This window comes from Cyclopterus lumpus, chromosome 19 (assembly GCF_009769545.1).
Source record: "Cyclopterus lumpus isolate fCycLum1 chromosome 19, fCycLum1.pri, whole genome shotgun sequence".
Lineage (NCBI taxonomy): Eukaryota > Metazoa > Chordata > Actinopteri > Perciformes > Cyclopteridae > Cyclopterus > Cyclopterus lumpus.
Genome location: NC_046984.1, coordinates 7856761 through 7872801, shown reverse-complemented (window position 1 = coordinate 7872801; position 16041 = coordinate 7856761). Strand labels below are relative to the sequence as shown.

The 16041-nt window shown below is 42.3% G+C and overlaps 1 protein-coding gene across 1 annotated transcript; it reads left to right on the top strand.

Annotated features, from left to right (window-relative positions):
- Window positions 1–315: 315 nt before the first annotated feature.
- On the top strand, window positions 316–12284 carry top2a (DNA topoisomerase II alpha). The gene is made up of 35 exons (XM_034557944.1): window positions 316–448; window positions 1034–1180; window positions 1336–1426; window positions 1534–1597; window positions 1748–1893; window positions 2396–2493; window positions 2581–2793; window positions 3261–3434; window positions 3727–3828; window positions 4006–4143; window positions 4238–4376; window positions 4449–4606; window positions 4840–4965; window positions 5216–5326; window positions 5648–5753; window positions 5887–5996; window positions 6209–6301; window positions 6384–6498; window positions 6608–6729; window positions 7101–7249; window positions 7370–7601; window positions 7698–7832; window positions 7977–8177; window positions 8277–8472; window positions 8550–8641; window positions 8744–8890; window positions 8975–9058; window positions 9257–9469; window positions 9748–9868; window positions 10359–10526; window positions 10889–11066; window positions 11170–11225; window positions 11323–11442; window positions 11545–11756; window positions 11881–12284. The coding sequence occupies exons 1-35, from the start codon at window positions 431–433 to the stop codon at window positions 12016–12018; spliced, it is 4713 nt and encodes a 1570-aa protein (XP_034413835.1). The 5' UTR covers window positions 316–430; the 3' UTR covers window positions 12019–12284.
- Window positions 12285–16041: the final 3757 nt, after the last annotated feature.

The window sequence follows — 16041 nt, the reverse complement described above, 5'->3', positions numbered from 1 at the left end:
CTTTTAGGTAAAATTAGAAAGGAAGTCTCAATGCTTCATACGCTCATCGCTACTGTTTACAAAAGTGAATGTTTATTTCCACATTGGCAAGTTATTAAAATCAGGTTATTCTATTATTTTCTATCTTGGTAAACTGGGTGGCCGCGAGACACAATGTGGGCGGGGCTTCCAATACTCCTGCCTCTTCAGCCGTCGGTTATTGGTTGTTTACATGAAAAAAAAGAGGGCTTGCGTTTTCATTGGAGGGAAACGTCAGAAGGCCTTCGTTTGATTGGTCGGTGCATCCGGCGGGAGATGTTAGCTCCAAGTTTTGAATTTTTTTGCGTCCTTGATTCAGTCAGTTTGAGTGCAGCCAGGCAGCAGTTCAGGTGGTAGTTTTTGAGCGAAAGTCGATTTTAAACACTGGTGTTAAACAGTAAATTAATGAAGAATGGCGGAACCACTGAAGGTAACAATACCAACACGTCGACATTTGCTGCTCGCTAACTTGCTGACTGTGGAGCTAGCCAGCAGCTAACGCTCCTGTTGGTGCTTTTGAAATGTTTTAGCAAGGGTTAAAAGCAACAGTTGCTAACATCATTTAACGTTCGTGAGTAATGGTAACATTTTATGTAACCGTCGTTAATGCACTGGTGAAGACAATTAGCTAGTTACTATCAGTAACTTAGAGTTAGGGTTACCACAGTTTGATGTCGCGTGAGGCCGATACGTTTTTAGGAACCATCCGACCGACGTTAGTTGACTGTTAGTAACCCTAACGTGTACGTTGCATTGTGAGCCAATGTTGCAGTTAATCGGTCCGGAAGACCCCTAGAGCTTAACTCGGAATGTGACATTATTATTATTATTAATTTATATATATATATATATATATATATATATATATATATATATATATATATATATATATATATATATATATATATATATATATATATATATATATATTAGTACGGAGGTAACTTGTAGCCCAAATCAAGCCTTAGTCGTGCAATGCAAGTAAACTCAAAAGGTAACCGTGTGTCATTCGCAGCAAACCTTTGAAAACAAGCCGGTGGAGAAGACGAAGAAAGATGCGAAGCGGATGTCAGTGGAGAGGATCTACCAGAAGAAGACGCAGTTGGAGCACATTTTGCTCCGACCGGACTCCTACGTTGGCTCCGTAGAGCCTGTCACCCAAGTAAGAGGTCACATGGCAATGTCTTTGAAATGGACGGCTTCTCTAATAAACGTTTATCAATTTAAGTCCTTGGTTAAATCTCACCGAAGAAGAGTTGCAGGTTGTTGATCAGGAGAACAAAGAATGAATGGTTCACATTATACTTCTTTCCTCAGCAAATGTGGGTGTACGATAAGGAGGATGGACTGAACTGCCGTGATGTGACGTTTGTGCCTGGGCTTTACAAGATTTTTGATGAGATCCTTGGTGAGTAAATAGCTCACACAATTTTAGACGGTGTGTAATGTAAAAAGACAAATTGCAGGCCATCACTTGGCAGTCTTCCTATACTGAGGCTCCCCCCCTTCCTACAGTAAATGCAGCTGACAATAAGCAGAGGGACAAGAGCATGTCCATCATCAAGATCAACATAGATGTGTGAGTAATATATAACATTGGATGACCAATTAAGATCTCAACATATCACACTGTCCCTTTGCTTCTATGTTGTCAAATGGCTCCATATCCAGCTCATTTGCGATACCAGAAGCACATGATGAAATGTGTGTGTCTGTTGTTCCTTTTTAGTGAGAACAATACCATCAGTGTGTGGAATAATGGGAAGGGTATCCCTGTGGTGGAGCACAAAGTGGAGAAGGTCTATGTGCCTGCTCTCATCTTTGGACAGCTCCTCACCTCCAGTAACTACGATGATGACGAGAAGAAAGTCACTGGTGAGACTGATATAGGAAGACTGGAGTGTATTTATTGGAATATATCATACTTTAACATCCTAGGTTTTTATTTCTGTTTTGGCCATCTTGGCTTTTGGTTTTGATTATTTTTTAAATCACAAACAATTGCAAAGGTCTGTGATGACGATGCTTGAGCAACTTCACACTTTACACAATAACAAATGTTTATATTGAAACTTTATTTGAAAACACATTCAAACAAACACTGATATATATGCACTAATAATATATAACTATAATAATCACACAGACTCCATGTAAGAATATAGTTTAAACATCCCCAGTCCAAAAAACATTTCATTATATTTCATCACCATTGCAAACTATGCACATAAGACCTGGGTAGTCAACAGAAATGTAATTTAAAGCAACAGATGGGGTTTTGTATACATACAATACAGTCATGTTTTGTGTTTAATAAGTTGACGATTGCTTTTCTAATATCCTAACCCACGTCTTCATACCAATACTTCTTGTTTAGGTGGACGCAATGGATATGGTGCTAAGCTTTGCAACATCTTTAGCACAAAGTTCACTGTAGAGACTTCCTGTAAAGAGTCAAAGAAGACCTTCAAGCAGGTAGGAGGGAGGCTGACCACATTTACTCTTTTGTCATTATTGTAACTTGAAGGGGAAATATGTAATTTCACAATATCTCCATGTTAGACTTGGTACGACAACATGGGCAGGACAGGAGATTCCCACATCAAACCTTTTGATGGAGAGGAATACACTTGCATCACCTTCATGCCGGACCTCGCCAAGTTTAAAATGAGCACTCTGGACAAAGACACAGTGGCTCTGATGACCAGGAGGGCGTACGACATAGCTGGATCCTCCAAGGGCGTCCGTGTGTTTTTCAATGGCAAAAGGCTGCCAGTAAGTTACTATGCTGTTTAATCTTTCTTTCTCACTTTCAGTTTATGGCTTTCTCAACCCCCTACCTATCGACTATCTTACCAAACTACAAATCGGGTTGTATTTGTCCTTTCAAATATCATTGATAGAGTCAAAATTCCCTTCACATATCGTCAACAAATGTCAACACAGCTTCCAGAAACTTAATACTACATTTTGAAGCCAACTTCCTTGCGCTGAGAAAATGTAAAAATAAATTGAATTTCCATTCGGAGTACTAAATTATATAATATGGCATTTCTCAAAGCCTTTTTTACATCCTAAACTTGTACATGGCTTTAATGCAGTAGTTGCATGGATGGTTTTTAATGTACATAAATAAACGCAACCCTCATTTTCTACCTTTTTTATATTTTTACCGGTCGTTGCATAAAAGCATGTCGAGGGTAAATCTTGTGATCCAGACTAAGACCACCCTTGTACTCCAGCTTACAGGTTTCCGTAACTACGTGGACATGTATGTGAAGGACCGGGTGGACGAGCTTGGCGCTGCCCTCATCGTGGTCCACGAGATTGTCAACGAGCGCTGGGAGGTCTGCCTCACCATGAGTGAGAAAGGTTTCCAGCAAGTCAGCTTTGTGAACAGTATCGCTACAACCAAGGTAATGTCATTGATTGTGTAACAGTAATAGATTTACTCCTGGTTCTGACAGCTAAACCAATAATTGCATTTCTTTTTAAGTATGGTGGAATTCTGGGCACCAATATTATTTTTATCTTAATTTGTCAGCCCTGTTTAAATTGAAGCATTAAAGCTGACTGAACCAGTAGAACGGGCTGCTTTTGCAGCAAAGTAATGTTTGGCAGTTCTCCCGGACACTTTGTGTCACTTTGATTAAGACCAATGTCATTTATTCTCTAACTGGGATCTTGTGTTTGTCCTCTGGACCTCAGGGAGGGAGGCACGTTGACTATGTTGCTGACCAGCTGGTTAGCAAGCTCATTGAAGTGGTGAAGAAAAAGAACAAAGCTGGGGTGGCCATCAAGCCTTTCCAGGTACAGTCATCTCATTGTGATGTTTGGGGGGTTGTATGGAGCTCAAATCACGTGATTACATTGTTGTCATAATTGCTGCAGCAATACTGAGTAGATGAGTGGAAAATGATCCAGAGATTTCTAGTCTCTTGTTCGCAGAACACATAACTGATAATTCTCCACTCCCTCTCCATCCAGGTGAAGAACCACCTGTGTCTGTTTGTCAATTGCCTGGTTGAGAACCCGTCCTTTGACTCTCAGACCAAAGAGAACATGACACTGCAGCAGAAGAACTTTGGGTCCACTTGTCCTCTCAGTGACAAGTTTATTAAACAGGTGCCAATGAAGAATCCCTGGAACTGGATTTTTACCTACAGAAGTGTAATCATTCAGATATCACACATTCCTTTTCATTTTATGTTCTCCACAGGCCACATCCTGTGGGATTGTAGAAAGTATCATGAACTGGGTGAAGTTCAAGGCCCAGACCCAGCTAAACAAGAAATGTTCAAGTGTTAAGCACTCAAAAATCAAAGGGGTGCCTAAACTGGATGATGCCAATAATGCAGGTATTGTACACACCAGTTTTCTCTGCACAGTCTTAGCCGCTATCATCCTGCAATAACCGTGTTCTCTGGTAGGTGGGAAGGACTCCATCGGCTGCACGCTGATCCTTACTGAGGGAGACTCGGCCAAGACACTTGCTGTGTCTGGGCTGGGAGTGATCGGCAGGGACAACTATGGCGTCTTCCCTCTCAGAGGAAAAATGCTCAACGTCCGGGAGGCCACACTCAAGCAAGTGAGGCCAAACAGCATTACATGGCAGCTGCATGTTCAGATGCACATGTCTTGCATATCATAAAGGTGCAGCTTGTATTGTTGGATTTACCTTTTTGATGGACACGGATGCATTAACGATATCTTAAAACGCATAATAACAATGGGTTCAATCGGAGAACCGTATTGAGCATTATCTGCCTCATTTAGTTCAGCAAACAGATGAGGGTGAAGTTGTTTATTCTTCCTCATCAGATCATGGAGAATGCAGAGATCAACAGCATCATTAAGATCATCGGCCTTCAGTACAAGAAGAACTACAGCAGCCCAGAATCCCTCAAGAGTCTGCGTTATGGCAAGATCATGATCATGACAGATCAGGTGTGACAGGAGTCTTTATTCTCATCTTCCATCTTTTTGATTTGCTGTTTCGTGTATTACATTTGTGTTCATCCTTTAAAACTTGTTTCACTGCTTTTTAGTGCAGTCATAGAGCACTTTGTAAACTCTTCTTTTCACATCACCCACTTTAGTTTAGGTGCCAGTGCCACATGTACAAGTTAGAGTAGATTCATCTTTACTGATAACAATAATAACACTTGAATCTTCTGTATTCTGGTGATTTTGACAGGATCAAGATGGCTCCCACATTAAGGGCCTTCTAATCAACTTCATCCACCATAACTGGCCGTCACTGCTGCGCCACAACTTCCTGGAGGAGTTCATCACCCCCATCATCAAGGTGCATAGTCTCTCACTGAAACCACAAGATATCTGGCCTGTGTTTGACAAGTTATTTAAAGCTAAATTATATGGGAATAAAGAATATATATTGTGAGACAAAGGAGGATTTCTAGACCTGGTTGAGGTCCACACCTTTTGATTTGTCTCCCTGAATTTGCAACAACACTGCCATCTGGTGTCAAAACCAACAAATTCCACAACAATTCTTCCATTTATGTAAATATCTCACTCTTCATAAATCCTTTTTGATGGTGCTATTCTATCCTTATTTTACCATTTTGTCAACAAACAGACTTCTTTCCTTTTTCCTTCTCTTTAGGCATCGCATAAGAAAACTCAGCTGTCTTTCTACAGTATCCCTGAATACCTTGCATGGAAGGAGAGCCAGCCCAACCACAAATCTTGGAGAACAAAATACTACAAAGGTTTGTTATAAAAAACCCTGTGTGGTAGTATACATGACAAGTAAGCAGCCCTTCATACCTGGCTAATGTGATGGTTATAACCTTGTGTCTTTATAATGCTCTAGCTAACCTTTTGTGGCCTTTGCCCATCCAGGTTTGGGAACCAGCACATCGCAGGAAGCCAAGGAGTACTTCTCTGATATGCAGAGACACCGTATCCCATTCAAGTACTCTGGACCTGAAGATGATGAAGCTATCACCCTTGTAAGATGTCACCCGTCTTGTTGGCTGTTTTATCAGCCAATGCAATTTATAGTACACCCGAGGAGGCTCACATAAAATATAACACCTCGAGGCCCTTTTGTAAACCAATTACATGGTGCACTATAAAGTATCTCTAACTTCCTGACAATGATATAATAAGTTGGAGTGTTAATATCTGGTTCTTGTGATTTGTTGTTGTTGTTTTCGCCCAGGCCTTTAGCAAGAAGAAGGTGGACGAGCGTAAAGTGTGGCTGACCAACTTCATGGTCAACAGGCGTCAGCGCAGGGCTCACAACCTGCCAGAGGTAACGCCAACAACTGATGGATTTGATGTGTTTTATTACTGTGTTCTGTTGGGTTTCATTGTATCTTGCTGTCTCCTCACAGGAGTACCTGTACAGTCAGTCCACCAAGTCCCTCTCGTACAACGACTTTGTCAACAAGGAGTTGGTACTTTTCTCCAACTCTGACAATGAGAGGTCCATCCCCTGCCTGGTGGACGGTATGTGAAATGATTATGATCACCAAGAACACGTTTGTAAATCTTGATAAAAACTGTTTGTTAGGTGTGCGAGTGGTTTAATTTGTGTCTGTGTTTGTGTGCATGTCAGGACTGAAACCAGGCCAGAGGAAGGTGCTGTTCTCTTGCTTCAAGAGGAATGACAAGCGGGAGGTGAAGGTCGCCCAGTTGGCTGGCTCAGTGGCTGAGATGTCAGCCTACCACCATGGAGAGGTGAGAAGACATTACACATTTTATAAGTTCATTTCCCACATGTGTTTACAATGCTGATGATTTTGTCTTTCTTTGGTTGTCTTTTCAGTATCTAAAGTGTTTGTTTGTTTGTTTGTTTGTTGTCAAGCCCCTGCCAGTTGTAACGTTCATATGTATTGTGTTTTCATTGGATTGTTTTTTGCTGTTGTATGTTTGCCTTTAACTGTGACATTGATTTGGATTTGATCCGGTCAAGTCTTCTGCGAGACCTGACCAGTTTCATCAAGTTTCTGGTTGAATACATTAATGAACTTCCTGGTGAGCAGTGCTAGCTATATTTAGCATGTTTGATAATACTGTTGATTTACTCTCTTCAACTCTTAATTGTCCAGGTCTCTCTGATGATGACCATTGTTGGTTTAGCCCAGAACTTTGTGGGAAGCAACAACTTGAACCTCCTGCAGCCTCAGGGTCAGTTCGGAACCAGATTGCATGGCGGCAAGGACTCTGCCAGCCCTCGATACATCTTCACCATGCTCAGGTCAGCAGCCTCCTGGCAAACGATAAATCATCTAAAGATACAGATTCAGGAGTGTGTGGGAGTAAATTTAATGCTTTACTTAATTAGTGATGGACTTTTCCAAATGTTCTGTTCTTCCAGCCCTTTGGCCCGCCTTCTTTTCCCCACTGTGGATGACAACCTGCTCAAGTACAACGTTGATGACAACCAGCGTGTGGAGCCGGAGTGGTACCTGCCCATCATCCCCACTGTGCTGGTGAACGGTGCCGAAGGTATCGGCACAGCCTGGGCCAGCAAGATCCCCAACTACGACGTACGAGAGATCGTCGGCAACATCCACCGTATGCTCAACGGCGATGAGCCTCTACCCATGGTGAGGACAAGACATGGCTGTTGTTGCTTTCTGAGACTGCTATCTCATGTCTCCTGGTGGACAAACCAGATGATGACATTCCTTTTTCTCCCACAGCTTCCAAGCTACAAAGGCTTCAAAGGCACGATTGAGCAGGTGATGGACAACCAGTTCATCAACACTGGAGAGGTGGCCATCATTGATTCCACCACCATTGAGATCTCCGAGTTGCCTGTCAAAACCTGGACGCAGGTTAGTCACTAAGGCTTTGTCCCACTTATTAGGGATGTGTTCCAGATGTCCCATCATGCATGTTGATGCTGCTTGTAACATTAAGTACTTTTGCGATCATTTTAATTACATCTCGAAGTAATTTCATACGGGTCTCTGGTCTAGGTGTACAAGGAGAACGTGCTGGAGCCGATGCTGAATGGAACAGAGAAGGTCCCTCCTCTGATCACAGACTACAAGGAATACCACACCGACACCACTGTGCGATTTATCGTCAAGATGACAACAGAGAAGCTGAGTGAGGCAGAGGCTGCTGGCCTCCACAAAGTCTTCAAACTTCAACAAACCCTCACTTGCAATTCTATGGTAACTGCTGCCACACATATGAATATATCTAATGCTTAAGAGAGAGAGGCTGCATCAAGTGTTCATGTACCTGACGATATTTATTATTCTTTTCTTTAGGTTCTGTTTGACCATGCGGGCAGCCTGAATAAGTATGAGTCTGTGCAGGACGTTCTCAAGGACTTCTTTGAGTTGAGGATGAAGTACTATGTGCTGAGAAAGGATTGGTTGGTTGGCATGCTGGGGGCAGAGAGTGCCAAACTCACAAACCAGGCCCGGTTCATCTTGGAGAAAATCGAGGGCAGCTTGGTCATTGGTGAGTGACTTGTTGTAACTAGAATGTGTTTTGATTTTCTTTCATCAAAAGTATTAATGACGTTCATCTTCATTTAGAGAACAAGCCAAAGAAGGAACTTATTCGCATGTTGCAGCAGATGGGCTACGACTCTGACCCAGTCAAGGCTTGGAAACAGGCCCAAGAGAAGGTAGGAGACTTAGAATCATATGGTTTTCAGCTCCTTGAATTCAGAATGCTATCGTCAGCCTCCACTAGGGCAAATATTACATGTTTGTGTTCATGCTCTTAGAATGTGGAAGTCACAGAGGAAGAAGAGGAGGAAGGAGCGGAGGAGGAGGACACCAGCGGGCCAGACTACAACTACCTGCTCAGCATGCCCTTGTGGTATTTGACCAAAGAAAAGAAAGATGAGCTGTGCAAACAGAGGGATGCTAAGGTGTGATGTCCAGCTATACTGTAATCTTACTGGCTTACTGGTTTATCTTGTGTAAACATCTTGGACTTAACTGCTGTTTCATAGATGACGGAGCTCAACACCCTGAAGAAGAAGGCTCCAACAGGCCTGTGGAAGGAAGACCTGGCTGCTTTCTCTGAGGAACTGGAGGTATTTCAGTCACATATGGTCATCTACAGTATGTCCACCACAGTTGAGGAGGGACTTCCATAATAGTCATATCTCCAATCCCATATGAGCATGCATGCATGCATGAGAACTGATCTAAGCCTCTGGTTACGTTCAGTTGTCGCTGTCTGACATTTCTCTCCTGAATAATCTTGTGCTCTTGTTCCTCCTTGTGCTCAGATAATTGAAGCAAAAGAAAAGGAGGCGGCCAGCAGCATGCCTGTCGTTAAAAAGGGGGCTGGAAAAGGCAAAGCGATGAAGGTGAAGCAGGAGACTCTGCCCACGCCACAAGGTCGTCGCGTTGTCCCGCGCATTACCAGCTCTATGAAAGCTGAAGCCAGCAGGAAGGCTGATCTTAAGAAAGGAGAACGCAAGAGGGGCAAAAAAGTCAAGGTATGTCTTCACACTAGACACTGATTATCTTTGTCTGCCGTGTTATTATTTATAGTTTATTGGGTTTGTAGTAGTGGTGGTTAACGTTAACTAATGAATCCGCGTTTCAGGTGATTGCCCGTTCAAGGATCAACACCACTAGTTTGTATTTACTCCGTCATCACAACTGTTTGAAATTAAACTTCCTGTTGTGTGTTGTCCAGTTATATCTTGAAAATGTTTTGATGCAGCTCAGTCCCCAAATGAAAGTAACATTTAGCTAATTTCTGTCATTGTAGACTGAAGATGTCGTGGTGAAGATGGAGTTTGGAGAAGATGCCGAGAACGAGGCGCCGATTGAGGAGATTGGCTTGGCTGCACGACTGGGAAAGAAACCGAGAACCCAGGCAAAGGAAAAAGGTGAGTGGCTGAAAATGTTCAGCAGTAGTTCAGAGGTGACCAATGAGCTAGTTGCTTTTGAAAAGCAGATCAGACTGTACAAATTATCTTCTGTGATGTATAATTTTTATATCTCCACATCTTCCACAACCCTCAGAGCATGGGATTTTGTTTAATACCTTTTAAGCGTAGCACCTGTTCGATAAACGATATTGTACTTATTATATCGACCCATCATTTTTTTTCATTTTACAGCAACAATTACTCTTACTACTTGAGCTTGAAAAAATAATATATAATTCCTAGCAAGATAGGCCAATGACAGCTTGTTGTCTGTAAATAGTACCAGACTGGTTATGTGTGTATGTTGTGCCCGCCACAGTGGATGGTTTAGGGAGCCTAGAATATCATGAGTAGTGTTTGACAGTACATGATTGCATATTTTCCAATACTGTAAGGAAGCTGCATTACATTTTAGTTTGAGATGACTTAGAAACACACTTCTCTGCAGAAGCATCAAAGACCAGCAGGCAGAGCACTCTTCAGTTCAAGCCTGTTGACAAGAAGCCCAAAAAGAATCCGTGGTCGGATGAGGAGTCGGATGCCAATCTGTCCGACAGTGAAATGGAGGCAGAGGAAGTGGTGGCCCCCAGAGAGAGGGCTCAACGCAAAACTAAAGGTGAATCTGCCAGATGAACCTGACCTAACATTGCTTATGGGTATATGGTTGTATCCATTGTTATGTTTCCCAGCTATTGTCCACCTATGTTCACACATACCGAATACTTGCCACACCACTGTTCTTCTTCCATATCCCAGACAGTGAAAACAAGACGCAATCACTCTAGAAATGTTTGGGATATTGAATGAAAACATGATGCAATGCATTTCCGAAGAAGCTAATTAGCTCAATCTTAATTCGCCCCAAACGTATCTTTGCAACAACTGTTTGAGTACTCGTCTAGTAAAATAAACTGCTACTTCCCCTGATTTAAATGGCAGTGATAATAAATCAAACCATTTTGTTGCCTGTTTCTTAAGCTGCAGTGAAGTACAGTGTGTCCGACAGTGAAAATGAATTTGATGACTGGGGGAAGAAGGATGCTCCGAAGCGGAGAGCCGTTATCAGTGATGATGATGATGACAGCTTTGTCCCGGAGCCCATGGCTGACAGCGACGTGGACTCACCTGCCCCACCTCCCAAAGCTCCAGAACCCACGTGAGTATGAAACAACCAACAACTTGATGAATGAAGCTTCTTTCACATCAAGATGTTAGTCAAATTTTTAACCTTGAATCAAAATGTTGTTGTTTTCATGCAGGAAGAAAATGGCAACGGGCAAAATGACAATCAAACAAGCTACAACAAAGTCGAGCTGTAAGTAAATTCTATGGGATACTCGTGTGATGAGCTCGTGAAATGTTGAACCAGGCCTCTGAGGGTTAATTATTTGCACTTTGTGGTACTTTTGCAGCTCAGTCCGATGATCAGTTTCCTGAACCCAAGGCTGGTCCAGTTAAGTGTAAAACCAAGGTGGCTGCACCCAAAAAAGCTGCTGCTGCCAGGAAACCAGCTGCGTCTAAGAAGGCGGCAGGTAATTGGACAAACCTGTTGGGCCTAATTAGAGACGGTTCAGAGTAAGATTATAATGCCTAATGTAATGCATCCTAATCGGCAAAGTTGTTTTTCCTCATAGATGTGAAGCAGCCATCCATCCTAGATGCTCTTTCTAAGTCCAAAATCACTAAGAATGGCATATTCGACTCCAGTGACTCGGAGAGGGAAGCCAAGGCTCCAGTTCCAAAGGCAAAACCAGTTTTGAAGCGAAAACAGGTCGTCAGTGACGACTCAGACAGCAGCTCAGACGACCTCTTGTCACGCCTCAAGGCCAAAACCACTGCCAATAAGGTCAGTTTCTACACTGAACTCATAATGGACCACGAGGACCCATATTTATTATTCTATTCATTCCTTTAGCTATTGTAAGGCACAATGAACACATTTGTAGAGCTGATTATTTTCTCTCTTGCAGAAAACCAAGAACTGGGACGAGGACGACAGCTTTCATGTTTCAGACCAGGAGGCAGCAGCTCTCGTGGCGGCGCGAGACAAGCCCTCACGTGCACGGAAACCTGTAACCTACAACCAGGACTCGGATGAAGACTTTTAAAGTTGACTTGCCGAGTCCGTTTTAGATTTTGTGTTAAAGACGTGTGATTGTCTTTGATTTTATCACTTGGAAGGATGGTTCCATTTTCGCGAGTGGCTTGCATAACCGGCAGTCCAAAAAATATATAAAACTCATCCTGTCTAGTTTTAGTCTCGGAATTTTTTTATTGTCTTTAGTAATTCACTTGTTTGTTTTTGTTTTGTCTTGTAAATATTTCAATGGCTGTTCATTTTATATTTAGAAAAAAATAAAGTTAACTTTTTTGTATTGATTGTGCTTGGACTTGTTATTATCAACATTTCTTCCCACATTATGCACAATTGACACATGGCTTAGACCATGTGTCAAACGGGGGGAATGTTAAGTATTATTGATGCAACATGGTTCACAAAAATGTTGTCAAGCAGCACATCCACCACCTACAAGGCCATTTGAACATGTAATGATGGACTTTGTGTAACTCTCCCAATCGAAAGGTAAGAAACACTGTCTAGTAATGGTAGACATGTGGTCCAAATGAGAAACGAACACGCAGCAACTTAAGTCCATTTGAAATCCTTTGTGCAGTTCCTCCCCACATTGTTGAGGAAGCTCCGGGAACACCACTCCCAGAAGGGAGTGGTTCATACACGTTTACCAAAATCACAGGATTAGCCCAGAGTTGTCCAGTAACAATAACATATCTCCCGTTTGGGTCGCTAATAATCTCTGAGATGAAAAGAGGTGTTTTTGTTAATCAATACAGCTCTCCCTCTGGCCTTTGCATTAAATCTGGAATGGACCACCTGGCCAACCCAATTTCGCTTCAGCCCAGCAACGCTGGTGTTACAAAGATGGGTTTCTTGTAGAAATGCTACGTCTACTGCCAATTGTTGTAAATGAGACATGACCTTTTGTCTCTTAGCAAGGTTATTAACTCCTTTTACATTCCAGGAGACTGCTAGTCACCTTACTGGACCAACCGCTCATAGTAGTTTAAGAAGGGGGATATAGCAACAGAGCGCTGAGGGAAGGGCAGGGGGGGAAATTAATTAATTAAAATAAAATAAAGAGATAAAAAGAAATGTTAAAATAAAAGGAAAATACTTTAGGAATTAAATCTGCAAGCAGCGATGTGCGGGTCCTCGTTCCTCCTCCACGTCGGGGGTAGACTACTGGCTGGACGCCGGCTCACGTGGCCGAGAATGTCTGCGACCGTCGGAGTAAGCGTCTGAGTTAGATGTTTTTTCCTGCATGGAGCGATGCTGGAAATTATACTATACTGCAAACAGTCCACCACTTGCTGTATCCTGTATGGCACAAGACAACATGCATCAACATAATACATTTGAAGGGGATCCGATAAATTCCCTTCATCAGGAGTTCAGTAACGTATAGTGGCATGAAATACACAAGAATTAACAGAAAAATCACACCAAATTCAAAATGGCTGACGTGGGCTTTTTGCCTCAAGGGGGCGCTATAGAGACATTTCTTTATACCCAAATGCGAGACCTCCAAAATATAAAATTGTTCACCAGTCCTGATATGCATGTCAAATTTAAGAACGTTTGGGATATGATAAAGGCCTCAAAACACTTTCATTGCTAGAGAAGAAAAATAATAATTCCTCAAAAAACAACAGGTTCCTCTACCACGAAGTCGTCACGAGGACCCTAAGAAAAGGCTCCAGTCCTGTGTACCTAGACCTGTTGTACTATTATAAACTGTGTGCATTTCTTTATCATGCACTTAAAACTCTGTCTTTAAGAATGATTGTAAAGGCAAAGTTTTAACCTGAGAGCTGCTTCTTTTAAAGCATATGGTCCATAGTCACGACCAACGTTTTGGGAAAGACACAATAGTCCCCACCAATATGTTGTTAATTCGAAAAAAATAATTGTGCACAATATATTTGCAAACTCATTCGTATTATTATCTATATTATGTTCGTCGCCCAGAAGAGTGAAAAATACATTTCCACGTTTTCCAACGCGCCCTCGAGACAAGATGCTGTCGTTTAATTGGCTGAAGAGTCAGAAACACTCCGTGAATCGTAACTTGCAGAAAGAGAGCTCACGGTGAGATACTAAATACACCAGGAGTTAATAAAGCCTCATATGAGTATTTCGTTTGGTCTCAGCATTGATATTGTTGACCCTGTTGTGCTTTGTAGTTAGGAAAATGACACCAAAAAAGAGAAGAGATATCCGAAGTTTGTTCCGCACCCAGAGTGTCGTTGTTAGTTAGCTAGTAGCAGGCTAACTACCACACAGTGCAAACCTGCATCCCTTTGAGATGCATTCAGGAAACTCAGAAACTCAGTGCAGATGTAGTGCGCTTTGAGGAAGCAGCAGCTGGACCATCAGGGCTCCAGGTGAGGACTTACTCGTGGCATTTTGTTAAGAATGATCATTTTCTCATGCATTAGCAATCAAACTGAAGGACGTTTGGGGAATCTGATCTCATGTCAGCACTTATGGATTGTGAATTATGTGATGTTGAATAAAAAAACAAGGCTGTTCCATAAAACCTCAACCTATTACCTAAATATTCTAAATTGCTTTCAAAATAAATACATATACTACTCATATAAGGTCTAGATTTATTCATTAAGGCATTATTTTGAAATCCATTCAGGAAACTCAGAAATCAGGTTGAGGAAGCAGCAGCTGGACCATCAGGGCTTCAGGTGAGGTCTTACATTGATTCTGTGTTGAGGTGTATTATCATGGCTGACAGTGTAAACATTGTCTACCTGTTTTTAAGTGAATTATTATTATGTGCAGACTAGGCTAAGTTCTCTTTGCTCTTTAGGGAACAGTTAGTTTGAGTGACAGTGACCGTCATGAAGTGAGTGTAGCAGAGTCCTGGACATGAGGAGTGAACCATACAGCCTGACCTTAAACTCATCAGAGTACAGAAACTTCAGCACAGTCAGTATCTGTGGCTGCATTGTAGCCCTACCTTGAAAAAGGTACTTTGTTTTGAGTGTGTCAAAGCATAACCATCAAAAAGACCACTTTGGGAAAAAAGAATGACCCAGCCTTCTGCCCAAATGGTTTTAGTAATTGAAAATATGGGGGGGGGGAGCTGGTAGTGTCTCTATCAATGCTGAGTCAAACCTACGGCCTTTGCACACACTGTACTACACACCTTACTACACACTACCTCTGCACATGCGCAGCTCTGCGATGTCATTTGGGTAGTGTGAGAGCTATCAGGGTCAACGCCGTTCCCTCTGCTGCGTCTTATCTACACGTTAAACACTTGGCTCCAGTGTGCGTGTGTTTCCACCTCGTAGGGAACTGACCGGGTATAAGTCATGTGACCATCTCCATCCGGGCCTGTTTGAAAGAACAAAGCCAAGAACAGATGATAGATGGATATGGAGAGGAGAGACCTGCGGCCCCTGGAGTCAACACAGTACTAGAGGAGTGACGGTGAGCTGTATCCACACCGAGGCCTCTCATAATACCAGCGCTCTCTGTTCTCTCGTTGTGTTCTCTCACATGTTCCTCGTAGTTCCTGGTGTGCAATCGCAAGCTGGAGAGTAAGAAGGAGGCCCTGCTCATTCTAAAGTCTTAGAAAACAATGTCATTTTCTCAACATACCATTGCACTGCTTGATGATACGATGCACCTATAACCACCTTAAATAACAGTTTAATCAAATAAACAAGCCAAGTATGTACTTGCAGTTAAATTCAGAAAGTAATATGGCACTAAATTTGATTAGAAAATATACCAAAATGAAAAATAACATTACATTTTTTTGTTTTCAGTCCCACTGAGGCCACTGAAGTTGATGTGTTGACGCTTTCAAGTTTGCCAAGACCAAAGGGTGGAATTCAGAGACCCCCTTGAAGGAAATGTTTCAAAGAGAAGACATCAGCAACAGCTTTACGAAGCTGTCAATACGCCCTGATGAGCATCTGGGTGTCCCTGTTCAAGAGTCTCAACCCGGGGACTTGAAGTGAAGTTTAAATCAAAAAGGCTAAAGGACTCTGATGTTGTACGTTCTAATCGTCGTGGTGTCTAGCTC